Here is a 15,386-nt window from a genome sequence, read left to right as displayed (position 1 = left end):
CATATTATATGCATATTCTAGCATCTTGTCCTGACAAAATATCCTGTTTACTTTGGGAACGTTATTTTTCCAAAAATGAAAATACTGCCCCCTAGTCACAACAGGTTTTAATGACTCCAACCAAGTGTATGTAAACTTCCGACTTCAACTGTATTTACCTGGTTTATTTGATATTAATGGTTAACAATTGATATTTAACTTATATTAAGAAATTTCTGTCCTGCTAGTGTCTGTCTACACCAAGCTAATCTTGGTGTATGGTCACCAGAGATGGATTGAGCTAACAAATGGGTAAAAGACTACATTACAAGGACAATAATGTGTTTTATTAGAGATAGCTTAGGAGTAGAACAATCCCTCATTGTCTCAACATCATCCTTGCATCTGGGAAACTAAGTCAGGGTGTGATTAAGACAACAACCCACATGCAGATAATGACAGGAGCCAGAGTGGCATAAGATGCCCCAATCTGTATGAGGGGGGTTGAACCAACCATGACTGAGCATTGTTAGTGTCAGCTATATACAGTACTCTGCATTTGTGTAGAGGTTAGGTTACTCGGTCCAACACTCAAGGGATGGGGGTCAGCCTGCCTCCTTATTGCAATAATGAATATATATTAAATTAAGATGTGGTCACTTCTTCAGACAATCATCTCTCTTATTACTGAATTTCCACGACACTTGTTAAAAGTTCATTTGTGGAATTTCTTTCCTTCTTAATGCATTTGAGCCAATCAGTTGTGTTGTGACAATGTCACGGCTGGCTGAAGGACTGGACCAAGGTGCAGCATGGTAAGTGTACATTTTCTCTTTATTAAAAATTATGCCGACAAAACAAAGAACAAAACCAAACCGTGAAGCTTTGGGCTATGTACCCTGAACAAAGTCAAAGTCAACTTCCCACAAAACAGGTGGGGGAAAAGGGTACCGAAGTATGGTTCTCAATCAGAGACAACGATAGACAGCTGCCTCTGATTGAGAACCACACCCGGCCAAACACATAGAAATAGAAGATCATAGAACATAGAACATAGACTGCCCACCCAAATCACACCCTGACCAAAACAAAATAGACACATACAACGCTTTCTACGGTCCGGGCGTGACAGACAAGGTAGGGGTGGTGCACAGAAGATAACCCTATTTGGTAAAATACCAAGTCCGTATCATGGCAAGAACAGCTCGAATAAGCAAAGAAAAATGACAGTCCTTCATTACTGTAAGACATGAAGGTCAGTCAACCCGGACATTTTTCAATAACTTTTAAAGTTTCTTGAAGTGCAGTCGCAAGAACCATCAAGAACTATAATGAAATTGGCTCCCGTGAGGATCGCCACAGGAAAGGAAGACCAAGAGTTACCTCTGCTGCAGAGGATATGTTCAGCCTCAGAAATTGCAGCCCAAATAAATGCTTCACAGAGTTCAGGTAACAGACACATCTCAACATCAACTGTTCAGAGGAGACTGGGTTAATCAGGCCATCATGGTCTAATTGCTGCAAAGAAACCACTGCTAAGACGAAGAGACTTGCTTGGGCCAAGAAACACGATCAGTGTCCACGACCGGTGGAAATTTGTCCTTTGGTCTGATGAGTCCAAATTTGAGATTTGTGGTTCCAACTGCCTTGTCTTTTTGAGATGCAGAATAGGTGAACAGATGATCTCTGCATGTATGGTTCCTGCCGTGAAGCATGGATGAGGTGTGATGGTGTGGGGGAGCTTTACTGGTGACACTGTCAGTTATTTGTTTAGAATTCAGGAAACAGTTAACCAGCTTGGCTACCACAGCATTCTGCAGCGATACGCCATGGTTTGTGGTTAGTGGGACTATAATTTGTTTTTCAACAGAACAATGACCCAAAACACTTCCAGGATGTGTAAGGACTATTTGACCAAGAAGGAAAGTGATGGAGTGCTGCATCAGATGACCTGGCCTCCACAATCACCCAACCTCAATCCAAATTAGATGGTTTGGAGTGAGTTGGACTGCAGAGTGAAGGGAAAGCAGCCAACAGGTGCTCAGCATATGTGGGAACTCCTTCAAGACTGTTGGACAAACATTCCAGGTGAAGCTGGTGACAGAATGCCAACAGTGTGCAAAGCTGTCATCAAGGCAAAGGGTGGCTAGCAGGACAGAAATGTGTTACTATTAGTTAAATATCAATTGTTAACCATTAATGTAAAATAACCAGGTAAATATGTAATTTTTCTATCACACAAGGCACACCTGTTGAAATGCATTCCAGGTGACTGTCTCATGAAGATGGTTGAGAGAATGCCAAGAGTGTGCAAAGCTGTCATCAAGGCATAGGGTGGCTACATTGAAGAATCCCAAATATAAAATCAATTTTGATTTGTTTAACAATTTTTTGGCACCTACATTATTCCATATGTGTTATTTCATAGTTTGATGTCTTCACTATTATTCTACAATGTAGATAATAGTGAAAATAAAGAAAAACCCTTGAATAGGTAGGTGTGTCCAAACCTTTGACTGGTACTGTATGTAGCAGAGTTGAAGAAACTGTTTGTAGTTTGGGGTTTGTAGAGAACCTAAATGACACCATAAGTAAGGGATAGATTCTACTGTGGACTAAAACATGAATACATTCAGAAATGTTTATTCACAGAATCAGATCTCACATTTGAAAAGGCTGTTGAAATTGCTGTGGCTATGGAAATGGTGACCAAAGATGCAATAGAGTTGCAAAGTAAAATAAATACTGACCTCTTCACAAACTTCCCTGCACAAGTTCACGCAGCAGACAGTGCCCCCGTGTGGCTGGAAAATACCACAGGTGTGACAGAGATGGTCACAAAGCAGAGGACTGCTGTTTCAAAGACGGAATTTGTCACAAATTCAATAGACGGGGTCACATTCAAAGAGCATGCAGAGCAAAATGCAGTCACAACAGGAAAACTGAGAAAATGAAAGGGTCTGTGAACGCACTAGCAGAGAACAGTGGCAGTGATTCAGATCAACGGTTAATTGGTACAATGGAGTTAAACACAGTGACTTCTCCCAGCAGTAGCATAATATGGGTGACACCAGAAATCGAAGGCAAACCCCTGAGCACTTCAAGGCTATCAAACTGAAGAAAACAAATGTGTTGCTGAAGACATACTCAGGAGATAGATTGAGCCCAATGGGGGCGTTGCAGGTCAGTGTGCGATATGGGGAGCAAACACAGCAGTTACAGCTGTATCTGATGCCTGGAACAGCCCCCCATTCTAGCTGAACTGACGTGACTTGAAAATGCTCCACACCTCCTTGCCTAAAGAGAAAGGCACAGACCAAACACATATACAACATTGTTTTCGCTGATCTGATGGGAACAGTAAAAGGCATCACAGCCAAACTCGTACTGAGAGATAATGCATCCCCAATATTACGCAAAGCTAGATCGGTTCCATACTCCCTGAGACCAAAGGTGGAAGCGGAAATTGAGTGGGATCCTGACGAAAGTGGACAGAAGCAAATGGGCAGCACCCATTGTTCCTATTGTGAAGAAAGACGGGTCTGTTAGAATGTGTGGGGACTTCAAGGTAACTGTGAATTCAATGTTGCGTGTGGACCAATACCCCCTACCACGTCTGGATGGCATCTTTGCTGCACTAGCTGGTGGTAAACACTTCAATAAAAAAACAAGATAGCATTCTCTGGACATGAAATCGACTGCACAAAACACAGGACAAAATTGATGCAGTGGTACAGACACAACGACGACCGCAAAATGTGACAGAAGTGAGACCTTTCACTGGACTGACCAATTACTACAGGAGATTCCTCCCAAACCTTTCAGCAGCACTCTAGCCCCCCAGTCAGCTCCTGCAAAAGAATATGACATATCAGTGGACAGAACAGTGTGAAAATGGAGGCAAAATGGCTCATCAAATCTGAACAGGTCCTGATGCATTACGACCCTGAACTGCCAGGGAAGTTGACTTGTGATGCGACCCCGTATGGCTTAGGGGCTTTCAAACACACTGAAAGATGGGTCTGAGAGGCCAGTGGCCTTTGCATCACAGACATTGAATAATGTACTGGTGCGAGTGTGGGGTGTCAATAACTTCCATGCATACTTATATGGGAAGCGTTTCACTCTGGTTTACGGATCACCAGCTGTTGCTTTCCATTTTAGTCCAAAAAAAGTCATTCCGGCAATGACAGGTTACAGCGATACGCCTTGTTTCTTGGACAGGACGTGATGGTGCGATACTACAGAAAGGGAGGTTAAAGGACAAGAGGGACTGTACATGCACAAGCAGGGACCCAGGACTTACCAGATTCAAGCCCTGACATGTGGCGGCGTTACATTAACCAAATGCATTCCACGGAAAAAGGCACAACAATCAAGAGAGAACAGGCACAGAGAGATCCTGAGAGTGACACAAAGGGAACTGTAGAGGACAGTGGGGCAGTACAGAGACCTTAGGCTGAAAGAATGTGTGGATGAATGTGCTGCTATAGCAGAAGCTATAATGGAGCAAGCACACAATGAGGATGTGCAGGAGCCTCCAGACAATCCAAGGCGCCACCAGACCGGCTGGATTTATAGACAAACACAAAAACCAAGACTGTTCAAGTTCAAATCAAAGATGCAAAATAACTACAGCAAGTTCTGGGAAATGTTTCAGTTGTGGTTTGGTAAAAATAACTTATTGTATAAGAGATGGGATGTTATGTCCTGATGTCCCCTTTAAGAACCGAGCACCCTTGGTCATGCACAGTGTTGCTCGATGTTATTCTTGTACTGACTAGCGTGAGTAAATGTGAAGCTCCAGCTGACTTACTTGTATTCAGAGTCTTTCTTATCGTATCCATTAGTAATAATCCCTGACGTTTTCTCATGCTCTGTCTCTTTGTCTCTCTGCAGCAGACATAATGCGCAATACATGTGGAACATCAAATCACAATACATATAGAATCGTGAGATCCGCAATGCATGTTGTATAGGCACCTAAGTTTCGTTATAATATTTTATTGTGAGGTCCCTGGCAATTCCAGCCCTACTACCTATGTTTGGCGTACACCTCGATCGAGCAAATTAAACTTTGATTTACAGAGGATTAAAAAAACACCATGGTCAAATTGTCATATTAACAAATGTCTTAACAGAGCTGGTATCGGGTAACCTTTTCTGCTCTAAGCATACCCACGGGGATAAACAGTCTTTAAAAGGCATTCAAAAATATATATAGCAGCATTTTCTGATTCAATGGAGGACATGACATTTCACAATTCAATAAAAATAAAGTTCAACAAAATGCCCAGTTTTTCTCCTCCTTTTCCCAACGTGCTTTCACATGCTGTAAACATTGCAAATATTCTGTACTGCTCGTGAACCATTGTCAACTCTCGTCACGCCAGGCACGTGTGTGTGTCCAAATAGACTGCTACTCTCTACGACTTTAAAAGATGAGAGAACTTGGGGTGTGTGTCCGTGGTTATTGGACAGAGGGACATGAGTCAGAAACACAGTTTCCGTCTGTCCAGCCTATGCCTCAGAAGGCGACCTGTGTGAGGATCTCTCCTATCTTCTTTAGCCAGTGGAGGACCTGTTTGGACTCAGCACACCACAGCTCCCGGTGACACGGCTCAGTGTTCTCACAGCGCTTATGTACTTCCTCCTGCTGCTCCTACAGGGGACAGAGATAGAGAGTAGAGGTGAGACACGCAACACAGAGCCCGCCAAACACATGCAATTAAACTCAGCACATGCAAGCTCATTCTCATTTTCACACACACCACACAAACACCACACACGCACACACATCAAAGTCACCCACCTCGGTGCCGTGTTGCATCTCAAACTGTAGAAGAGGGCCCAGGTGTCTCCCAGGTCAATCTTCACTGTCCTCAGGAACCACTCTGGCCTTAGTAAGCTTACACTCGCTCCAGAACCCCCCCACACACACATGGGCTGTTTACTCATCAAATTCTGACTAAGATGTTGAGAGAGAAGAGATAGTGGGCATGTGTTGTACTGGTAGATTGAAAACAAGGAAGGAGGGAGTTGGTAATAGTAAGGATCAGGGTTGGGGTCAACTCCATTTCCATTCCAGTCAATTCAGTTCCAATTCTATCCAATACTTCTCAATTAGGAAAATGTGGAATTGCTTCCTGAATTGACTGGAATTTAAATGGAATTGATCCCAACCCTGGTAAGGATAAAGCAAGGAGGAGTTTGTCCCACTGAAGGAATGAAAGCAGAGAGAGGGAGAGTTTGACCTACTGAAGGAATGAAAGCAGAGAGAGGGAGAGTTTGACCTACTGAAGGAATGAAAGCAGAGAGAGGGAGAGTTTGACCTACTGAAGGAATGAAAGCAGAGAGAGGGAGAGTTTGTCCTCCTGAAGGAATGAAAGCAGAGAGGGGGAGTTTGTCCTCCTGAAGGAATGAAAGCAGAGAGGGGGAGAGTTTGACCTACTGAAGGAATGAAAGCAGAGGGGGAGAGTTTGACCTACTGAAGGAATGAAAGCTGAGAGGGGGAGAGTTTGACCTACTGAGATAGTACAAAAGGGGAAGGATGTCATAAGTATAACAGTGAAAAGTAGAGGCAAGAGAAGGGGAGATTTTGGCAACGTCGAGCAGGATGTGTTCACACTTCAGAGCATCAACACTCTTCGTCTTCCTCTGTGGCCGGCCCTCAAAAAACACTGCCTCAGCCCACAATATACCTACCACACACACAGAGACAGAGACAGAGAGACAGAGAGAGACAGAGAGAGAGAGAATGAATAAAATACAATACAAACAACTTCAACCTTCTGATATCTGACTAAACTAAACAGAGCAGAGTTAGAGTAAACACAAAGGAATTCTGTTGAAGTTATTGTTCATTATATTCCCTTTATTTACATAACTTTGCCATAATTATTATTTTGGGTTGTCTGCTTACAAATACTTTTTGTATCCAAATCCGGCTTTAAACTTCTTCACAACAGTATCTCGGACCTGCCTGGTGTGTTCCTTGTTCTTCATGATGCTCTCTGCGCTTTTAACGGACCTCTGAGACTATCACAGTGCAGGTGCATTTATACGGAGACTTGATTACACACAGGTGGATTGTATTTATCATCATTAGTCATTTAGGTCAACATTGGATCATTCAGAGATCCTCACTGAACTTCTGGAGAGAGTTTGCTGCACTGAAAGTAGGGGCTGAATAATTTTGCAATTTTTCAATTTTTGATTTGTTAAAAAAGTTTGAAATATCCAATAAATGTCGTTCCACTTCATGATTGTGTCCCACTTGTTGTTGATTCTTCACATAAAAATACAGTTTTATATCTTTATGTTTGAAGCCTGAAATGTGGCAAAAGGTCGCAAAGTTCAAGGGGGCCGAATACTTTCGCAAGGCACTGTATATTAAAAAATACATTTCACTCAAACAGTGACCAAGCTAACTTGCATTAATACTGATTGGATCTAGCAGACTAAAATGACAGAGAATTGCTCTCCATAACATGTTACCTGCTGGGGCACTCCTGTATGGCTTTAGCCATCAGTGTGTTGGCGATGTTCTTCAGCCATGTCCTGAACTCCAGTCTCACAAACTCCAACCTGACAACACACACATACTGTAGTCTGCTTGAAGGAGCATGTCCGTGGTTGCCATGGTGCCGTGAGGTCGCCTAAAGCTTAGTGATGAAAAAAAACGAAACAAATCGATGCAGTTACATTTTTTACAATATATCGTATAATGTTGACAATTTCGCAGTAATAGTTTTGCTCTGGTTGGCTGTACCTGCATAGCTTGTTCTCCATCTTCGTTATAAATAGTGAGCCAATTTGTTTTCAACGCTTATTTCCATGACAGATCCAAAATCATTTTCTAAGGACTCTCTATTGTCTCTCTGCAGCAGACATATGGTGAGCAATATGTTTCCAACATCCAATGACAATACATGTAGAATCATGAAAATCCCAATACGTCACATCAGCACCCAAGTATCGTGATAATACCGCATCATGAGGTCCCTGGCAATTACCAGCCCTAGAGCTCTGTAAATATTGTACATATTTAACCTGTTAGCTCATATGCCTTTGGACTGTGATATACAGTACCAGTCAAAAGTTTGAGCACACCTACTCAATCCAGGGTTTTTCTTTATTATTACAACTGTCTACATTGTAGAATAATAGTGAAGACATCAAAACTAGGAAATAACACATGTAGTAACCAAAAAAGTGTTAAGTCAAAATATATTTGAGATTCTTCAAAGTAGCTACTCTTTCCTTGCCTTGATAACAGCTTTGCACACTCTTGGCATTCTCTCTCCCGGAACGCATTTCAATTAAGAGGTGTGCCTTTTTAAAAGTTCATTTGTGGAATTTCTTTCTTTCTTAATGCGTTTCAGCCAATCAGTTGTGTTGTGACAAGGTAGGGGTGCTGTACAGAAGATAGCCCTATTTGGTAAAAAAAATAGATCCATATTATGGCAAGAACAGCTCAAATAAGCAAAAAGAAGCAACAGTCCATCATTACTTTAAGACATGAATGTCAGTCAGTACGGAAAATTTCAAGAACTTTGAAAGTTTCTTCAAATGCAGTCACAAAAACCATCAAGCGCTATGATGAAACTGGCTCTCATGAGGAGCGCCTGAGGAAAGGAAGACCCAGAGTTACCTCTAATGCAGAGGATAAGTTCATTAGATAGTTAACAGCCTCAGAAATTGCAGCCCAAATAAATGCTTCACAGAGTTCAAGTAACAGACACACCTCAACATCAACTTTTCAGAGGAGATTGCGTGAATCAGGCCTTCATGGTCGAATTGCTGCAAAGAAACCACTACTAAAGGACACCAATAAGAAGAAGAGACTTGCTTGGGCCAAGAAACATGAGCAATGGACATTAGAACGGTGGAAATCTGTCCTTTGGATCCAACCGCTGTGTCTTTGTGAGAAGCAAAGTAGGTGAACAGATGATCTCTGCATGTGTGGTTCCCACAATGAAGCATGAGGGAGGAGGTGTGATGGTGTGGGTGTGCTTTGCTGATGACACTGTCAATTATTTGTTTAGAATTCAAGGCACACTTAACCAGCATGGCTAACACAGCACAGGTTTGCCCTTAGTGGGACTATCATTTGTTTTTCAACAAGACAATGACCCAACACACACCTCCAGTCTGTGTTAGGGTATTTGACAAAGAAGGAGAGTGATGGAGTGCTGCATCAGATTACCTGGCCTCCACAATCACCTGACCTCAACCCAACTGAAATGGTTTGGGTTTGGGTTCAGTTTGACCATAGAGTTAAGGAAAAGCAACTAACAAGTGCTCAGGATATGTGGGAAACCCTGCAATACTGTCGGCTAAGCATTACAGGTGAATTTGTTTGAGGGAATGCCAAGAGTGTGCAAAGCTGTCATCAAGGTAAAGGGTGGCTAGCAGGACAGAAATGTGTTACTATTAGTTAAATATCAATTGTTAACCATTAATGTAAAATAACCAGGTAAATATGTAATTTTTCTATCACACAAGGCACACCTGTTGAAATGCATTCCAGGTGACTGTCTCATGAAGATGATTGAGAGAATGCCAAGAGTGTGCAAAGCTGTCATCAAGGCAAAGGGTGGCTACTTTAAAGAATCTCAAATATAATATATATATTTTCATCCATGGCTAATTTCGGAAAGGGCCAATGTTAGCCACCGGAGGACAAATACACAACGACATGCAACAATTCAAGTTGTTTCTGTCAATGACGTATTTCTTTGTGATAGGAGTGAAGCCAAATCCAAACTGGCTTCCCTTTACACTTTTTTTGGTTTACTCAGTTTACCGCAACATTGACTGGCTAATATTTTATACTTTTCTTTTATCAAGGGAGGCCAAATGCTCCAATGCATTCAATGCTCCAGGTGACAACAATGTCATACTCTTTATGACCAGACCACATCAGATTGATACACATACAGAGACAGAGGGGCGCTGTTTTGCTGGCTCGGATGCTTTCTCCGGTGACATATACTGTATTTAGCCTCTTGAAGGACAATTATGACAACACAGACAATGACATATTTTCATTATTACATTTATTTGAATGAGTAAGTTCATTTTATTTCATCCTTCTAGCAGACGATATAGTCCGGACAAAAGCCAGTTGATAGTTCTCAGCCAAACAGGCTAGTCATTAGTTCTATTGGGTTGTTTTTGACCTGGTTGTTCATTCTATTCATTCTACAGTATTTACAATATTGCTATGCTAAACCAATCATTGGTATGTAACTAGCTATCAGTGGTAAAATGATGACGAGAGACGAGACAAGAACTTTAGGAAATAATGATTTAATAAATCATTTATACTAGGGTAGGGGGCAGCATTCGGAATTTTGGAAGAAAAGCATGCCCAAATTAATCGGCCTGCTACTCGGGCCCAGAAGATATGATATGCATATAACTGGTAGATTTGGATAGAAAAGACTCTAAAGTTTCCAAAACTGTTAAAATAGTGTCTGTGAGTATAACAGAACTGATTTGGCAGGCGATAAGTGTTAGACCCATTTTTCATGAGCTGAAATAAAAGATCCCAGAAATTTTCCACACAAACAAATAAGCTTATTTCTCTCATTTTGAGCACACAATTGTTTACGTCCCTGTTAGCATTTATCATTTGCCAAGATAACCCATCCATCCACCTGACAGGTGTGGCATACTATATCAAGAAGCTGTTTAAACAGCATGTCCCCACCTTGTGGGACAATAAGAGGCCACTCTAAAATGTGCAGTTTTGCCACAGATGTCTCAAGTTTTGAGGGAGCGTGGAATTGAAATGCTGACTGCGGGAATGCCCAACATAGCTGTTGACAGAGAATTGAATGTTCATTTCTCTAACATAAGCCGCCTCCAACATCATTTTAGAGAATTTGGCAGTACATCCAACCAGCCTCACAACTGCACAGTAGTGTAAAGTACTTCAGTAAAAATACTTGAAAGTACTACTTAAGTGCTCCCGAGTGACACAGCAGTCTAAGGAGTATTTCTCCTGTCTTATCCGGTGTCCTGTGTGAATTTAAGTATGCGCTCTCTAATTCGCTTTCTCTCTCTCTCTCTCTCTCTCTCTCTCTCTTTTCTCGGAGGACCTGAACCCTAGGACCATGCCTCAGGACTACCTGGCCTGATGACTCCTTGTTGTTCCCAGTCCACCTGGTTGTGCTGCTGCTCCAGTTTCAACTGTTCTGCCTGCGGCTATGGAACCCTGACCTGTTTATTGGATGTACTACCTGTCCCAGACATGCTGTTTTCAACTCTCCAGAGACAGCAGGAGCAGTAGAGATACTCTGAATGATCGGCTATGAAAAGCCAACTGACATTTCTCCTGAGGTGCTGACTATGATTATTATTATTTGACCCTGCTGGTCATCTATGAACATTTAAACATCTTGGCCATGTTCTGTTATAATCTCCACCCGGCATGGCCAGAAGAGGACTGGTCACCCCTCATAGCCTGGTTCCTCTCTAGGTTTCTTCCTAGATTCTGGACTTTCTAGGTAGTTTTTCCTAACCACTGTGTTTCAGCTGCAATGCCTGCTGTTTGGAGTTGTAGACTGGGTTTCTGTACAGAACTTTGTGACATTAGCTGATGTAAGAAGGGCTTTATCAATACATTTGCTTGATTGAGGATAAGGCACAGCATTTCAGTGCTAGAGGCGTCACTACAGACCCTGGTTCGATCCCGGGCTGTATCACAACCAGCCGTGATCGGGAGTCTCATAGGGAGGCGCACAATTGGCCCAGCGTAGTCCGGGTTAGGGTTTGGCCAGAGTAGGCCTTCTTTGTAAAATAAGAATTTGTACTTAAATTAAAAATACATTAAAAAAATAGTTTAGTTTAGTTTTTGTCAACTTTTACTTTACTATATTCCTAAAGAATATAATGCACTTTTCACTGCATACATTTTCCCTGACACCCAAAAAGTATTCATTACATTTTGAATGCTTGGCAGGGTAGGGAAATTGTTAAATTCACGCCCTTATTAAGAGAACATCCCTGGTCATCCCTACTGCCTTTGATCTGGCAGACTCAGTAAACACAAATGCTTCATTTGTAAATTGTGTCTGGCTATCTGTAAAAAAAACAATAAACAAGGATTTTGAAATTATTTTCCCTTTTACGTTTGATACTTAAGTATAGTTTAGCAATTACATTTACTTTTGATACTTAAGAATATTTAAAATACTACTCAAGTAGTATTTTACTAGGTGACTTTCACTTTTACTTGAGTCATTTTCTATTAAGGTATCTTTACTTTTACTCAATTATGACAATTAGGTATTTTTCCCACCACTGTGACAACAGACCACGTGTAACCAAGCCAGGACCTCCACATCCGGCTTCTTCACCTGCGGGATCGTCTGAGCAGCTGAAATGACAGACAACTATGTGCGTTTACCTCTGTTTCTAACATTCAGGAGATAGAGGTGCTCGAAGTTGACCCATGTTGCATTGGTCTGTGAGCTTGAGTGGCTGTGCTAAAGCACTAGCCTATGTCAATCCACCATAGTACAAAACTTACTAATAAATACTCCAAACATACTCTGGACAGTTTAGCTTAAAATGTTGATAAACTATTAGGCTATTTCTTAACGTTATAAGCGCAGCAATGCGCACACGGCAGTAGGCTATAAGCGTGAATGTTTCAAAATGTAATCAATTAGGTGGAAAACACTCAAAAGTGAAGGCAAATGCGATTATGCATGCAATGCATATTTATGCTGAAATGATCTTCCCGAAACTTGAAACTGCCTACAGTATGTATGCCAGTTAGGCTCTAAAGTGGTTATAAAGCGGATTAATGTGCTTCATTTATAGGAATTATTTGGCCACTTTGGTTGTGATACAAACCTTAAGAAAACATATATACTATGGGCTAGCCTACATGAGGTGTGCAACTATGATTTGAAAAAGTCGCAAAAACAGGCATGTGCTATTCCTTCCCTTACTGCACAAGCTGAGTATCATCAAGGAAAAGGGTATCTACTTTGGTATAATCTAAAATATATTTTGATTTGTTTAACACTTTTTTGGTTACTACTTGATTCCACGTGTGTTATTTCATTGTTTTGATGTCTTCACTATTATTCTACAATGTAGAAAATAGTAACAATAAAGAAAAACCCTTGAACGAGTGTGAACTTAGTGTGAAATTAGTTTTGACGTCAATTGGACCATTACCATTATCATGCAACTGGGAAAAAGATGTGTCAACTATGCACTTAAATAGCGAATGGAGGACGCTTTTCCTGTGGTTCATTTTCATGCCAGCCAAGTAGGTTATACTCCTGTTGCAAAGCAAAGCAATGTACTTAATATTAGGACAGTTGATAAATAGTAGGCCCAGTCTACAGAAAGCTGATGGGATCCTCCTCTTTTTAATAGAGGCCATCAAAACTCTCTGCATTTGCATTGACTAAATGTTGCACAACATGAACTCATGGGCTCTCATGAAGTGTTTAATTAGATTTTCCATTACATTTGCATTGATATCAGAGTGATTAGAGGGACAATAGAGTGCTATTTTGAACAACAGTTAAACATTTAACTAATATAAGACAAAGGAAGATTCCAAATCTAGCCGATGGGCAGAGCTCAAAGAAGTAGGCCAGTGTTTTTGAACGATGGGCCCAGATTTCAGAATGCCGCATAAAAGAACGCAGTGAGCAAAGTGAAGCTGTGTCATTTGTGGTATTTCCAACACAGGTGTGGAGGGTCACCTCCTTGTGAGAATAATCAAAGTGAACTGCCTGGATAGCTACACAGGTAGTTCTCCTCAAAGTCAATATGCACAATGATCTCCACTTTCCCCAGATTCTCTTTTAATTCTCTCAGTTTGGAGTATTGGTGTCGAATGTTGTACACGTTTTTCCCCAACTACTCTTTCAATCTTTTGCAGAAGTCCTCCAGTAGAATCTGCAGTGTGCCACACACCTTTTCCTTTACTGTCAAATGTACAGTGAACTTCTCCATGTTTACCTCTTTGTTTGTATTCTCCCTCTCTTCAGCTTTGTTTTTCCACTCAAACCACCAGCATCAAAGACAGATGTTTGAAGCTCTTTTGCTTGGCAAAGGGAGCACTCTGTGTACATGCACTCTTTCTCCAGTTTCTCACAGCACAAAGACTCAGTAAGGTTCTCAATGTTGCTGTAGCTGATTACTTTGTGATACTGCAGTTTGTCCGCCATTAAATGGAGGTTGGCGTGGGTTTTGCAGAGGCATGTGTCCCTATCCTGGACTGTTGGCATGACAACCCAAAAAGGATGTATTTTGCAGAATTCATAGTAGGACATTTTTATCTGAGAATATTCCCTCTAACTTCTGACAAAGTTTCCGAATTTGCCATTCAAGAAACGTTTCTGCTTTTTCTTCTTGTTTCTCATTAGGATGTTCTTTTTCTATGTTGTTGCTCTACTGTTGTCATCACGTTCATAGAATCTTGTCACGCCCTGACCTTAGAGAGCTTTTTATTCTCTAATTTCAAATCAAATCAAATCACATTTTATTTGTCACATACACATGGTTAGCAGATGTTAGTGCGAGTGTAGCGAAATGCTTGTGCTTCTAGTTCCGACAATGCAGTAATAACCAACGAGTAATCTGGCCTCTCTGGCCTTCTCTCCCCTCCTCTCCCCCTGGTTGTAGGCCTCTCTGGCCTACTCTCCCCCTCCTCTCCCCCTGGTTGTAGGCCTCTTTGGCCTACTCTCCCCCTCCTCTCCCTCTGGTTGTAGGCCTCTCTGGCCTACTCTCCCCCTCCTCTCCCCCTGGTTGTAGGCCTCTATGGCCTTCTCTCCCCTCCTCTCCCCCTGGTTGTAGGCCTCTCTGGCCTTCTCTCCCCTCCTCTCCCCCTGGCTGTAGGCCTCTCTCCCCTTCTCTCCCCTCCTCTCCACCTAGTTGTAGGCCTCCCTGGCTTTCTCTCCCCACCTCTCCCCCTGGCTGTAGGCCTCTTTGGCCTACTCTCCCCCTCCTCTCCCCCTGGTTGTAGGCCTCTTTGGCCTACTCTCCCCCTCCTCTCCCTCTGGTTGTAGGCCTCTCTGGCCTACTCTCCCCCTCCTCTCCCCCTGGTTGTAGGCCTCTATGGCCTTCTCTCCCCTCCTCTCCCCCTGGTTGTAGGCCTCTCTGGCCTACTCTCCCCCTCCTCTCCCCCTGGTTGTAGGCCTCTTTGGCCTACTCTCCCCCTCCTCTCCCTCTGGTTGTAGGCCTCTCTGGCCTACTCTCCCCCTCCTCTCCCCCTGGTTGTAGGCCTCTATGGCCTTCTCTCCCCTCCTCTCCCCCTGGTTGTAGGCCTCTCTGGCCTTCTCTCCCCTCCTCTCCCACTGTCTGTAGGCCTCCCTGGCCTTCTCTCCCCTTCTCTCTCCCTGGTTGTAGGCCTCCCTGGCCTTCTCGTT

At 42.4% G+C, this 15,386-nt stretch overlaps 1 protein-coding gene and 1 pseudogene across 4 annotated transcripts in view; both read right to left on the bottom strand.

The window, feature by feature from the left end:
• Window positions 1-795: 795 nt before the first annotated feature.
• LOC149970691 (pre-mRNA-processing factor 6-like) lies at window positions 796-6,056 on the bottom strand (annotated as a pseudogene). The gene is made up of 3 exons (XR_016492712.1): window positions 6,052-6,056; window positions 5,792-5,897; window positions 796-5,641 (listed from the first exon to the last, which is right to left on the bottom strand). The product of XR_016492712.1 is annotated as a pre-mRNA-processing factor 6-like (transcript).
• LOC110509204 (uncharacterized) overlaps window positions 5,792-15,386 on the bottom strand; it is a 34,386-nt gene continuing 24,791 nt past the window's right edge. Inside the window, exons 8-9 of one of the 3 annotated variants that reach the window (XR_016492918.1) lie at window positions 7,477-7,643; window positions 5,792-6,680 (exon numbers count right to left, since the gene is read on the bottom strand). Coding sequence is in view for 1 of the 3 variants with exons in the window: in XM_090225678.1 (XP_090081804.1) it covers window positions 6,665-6,680 (16 nt within the window). In the remaining 2 variants the exon portion in view is untranslated. Of the gene's footprint in view, window positions 6,681-6,901; window positions 7,644-15,386 lie in introns of all 3 variants that reach the window. The other 2 variants (XR_016492919.1, XM_090225678.1) reach the window with 2 other exon arrangements.

This window comes from Oncorhynchus mykiss, chromosome 28 (genome assembly GCF_057628025.1).
Source record: "Oncorhynchus mykiss isolate SJ-2025 chromosome 28, ASM5762802v1, whole genome shotgun sequence".
NCBI lineage: Eukaryota > Metazoa > Chordata > Actinopteri > Salmoniformes > Salmonidae > Oncorhynchus > Oncorhynchus mykiss.
This window is presented reverse-complemented; position numbering and strand designations above follow the sequence as displayed.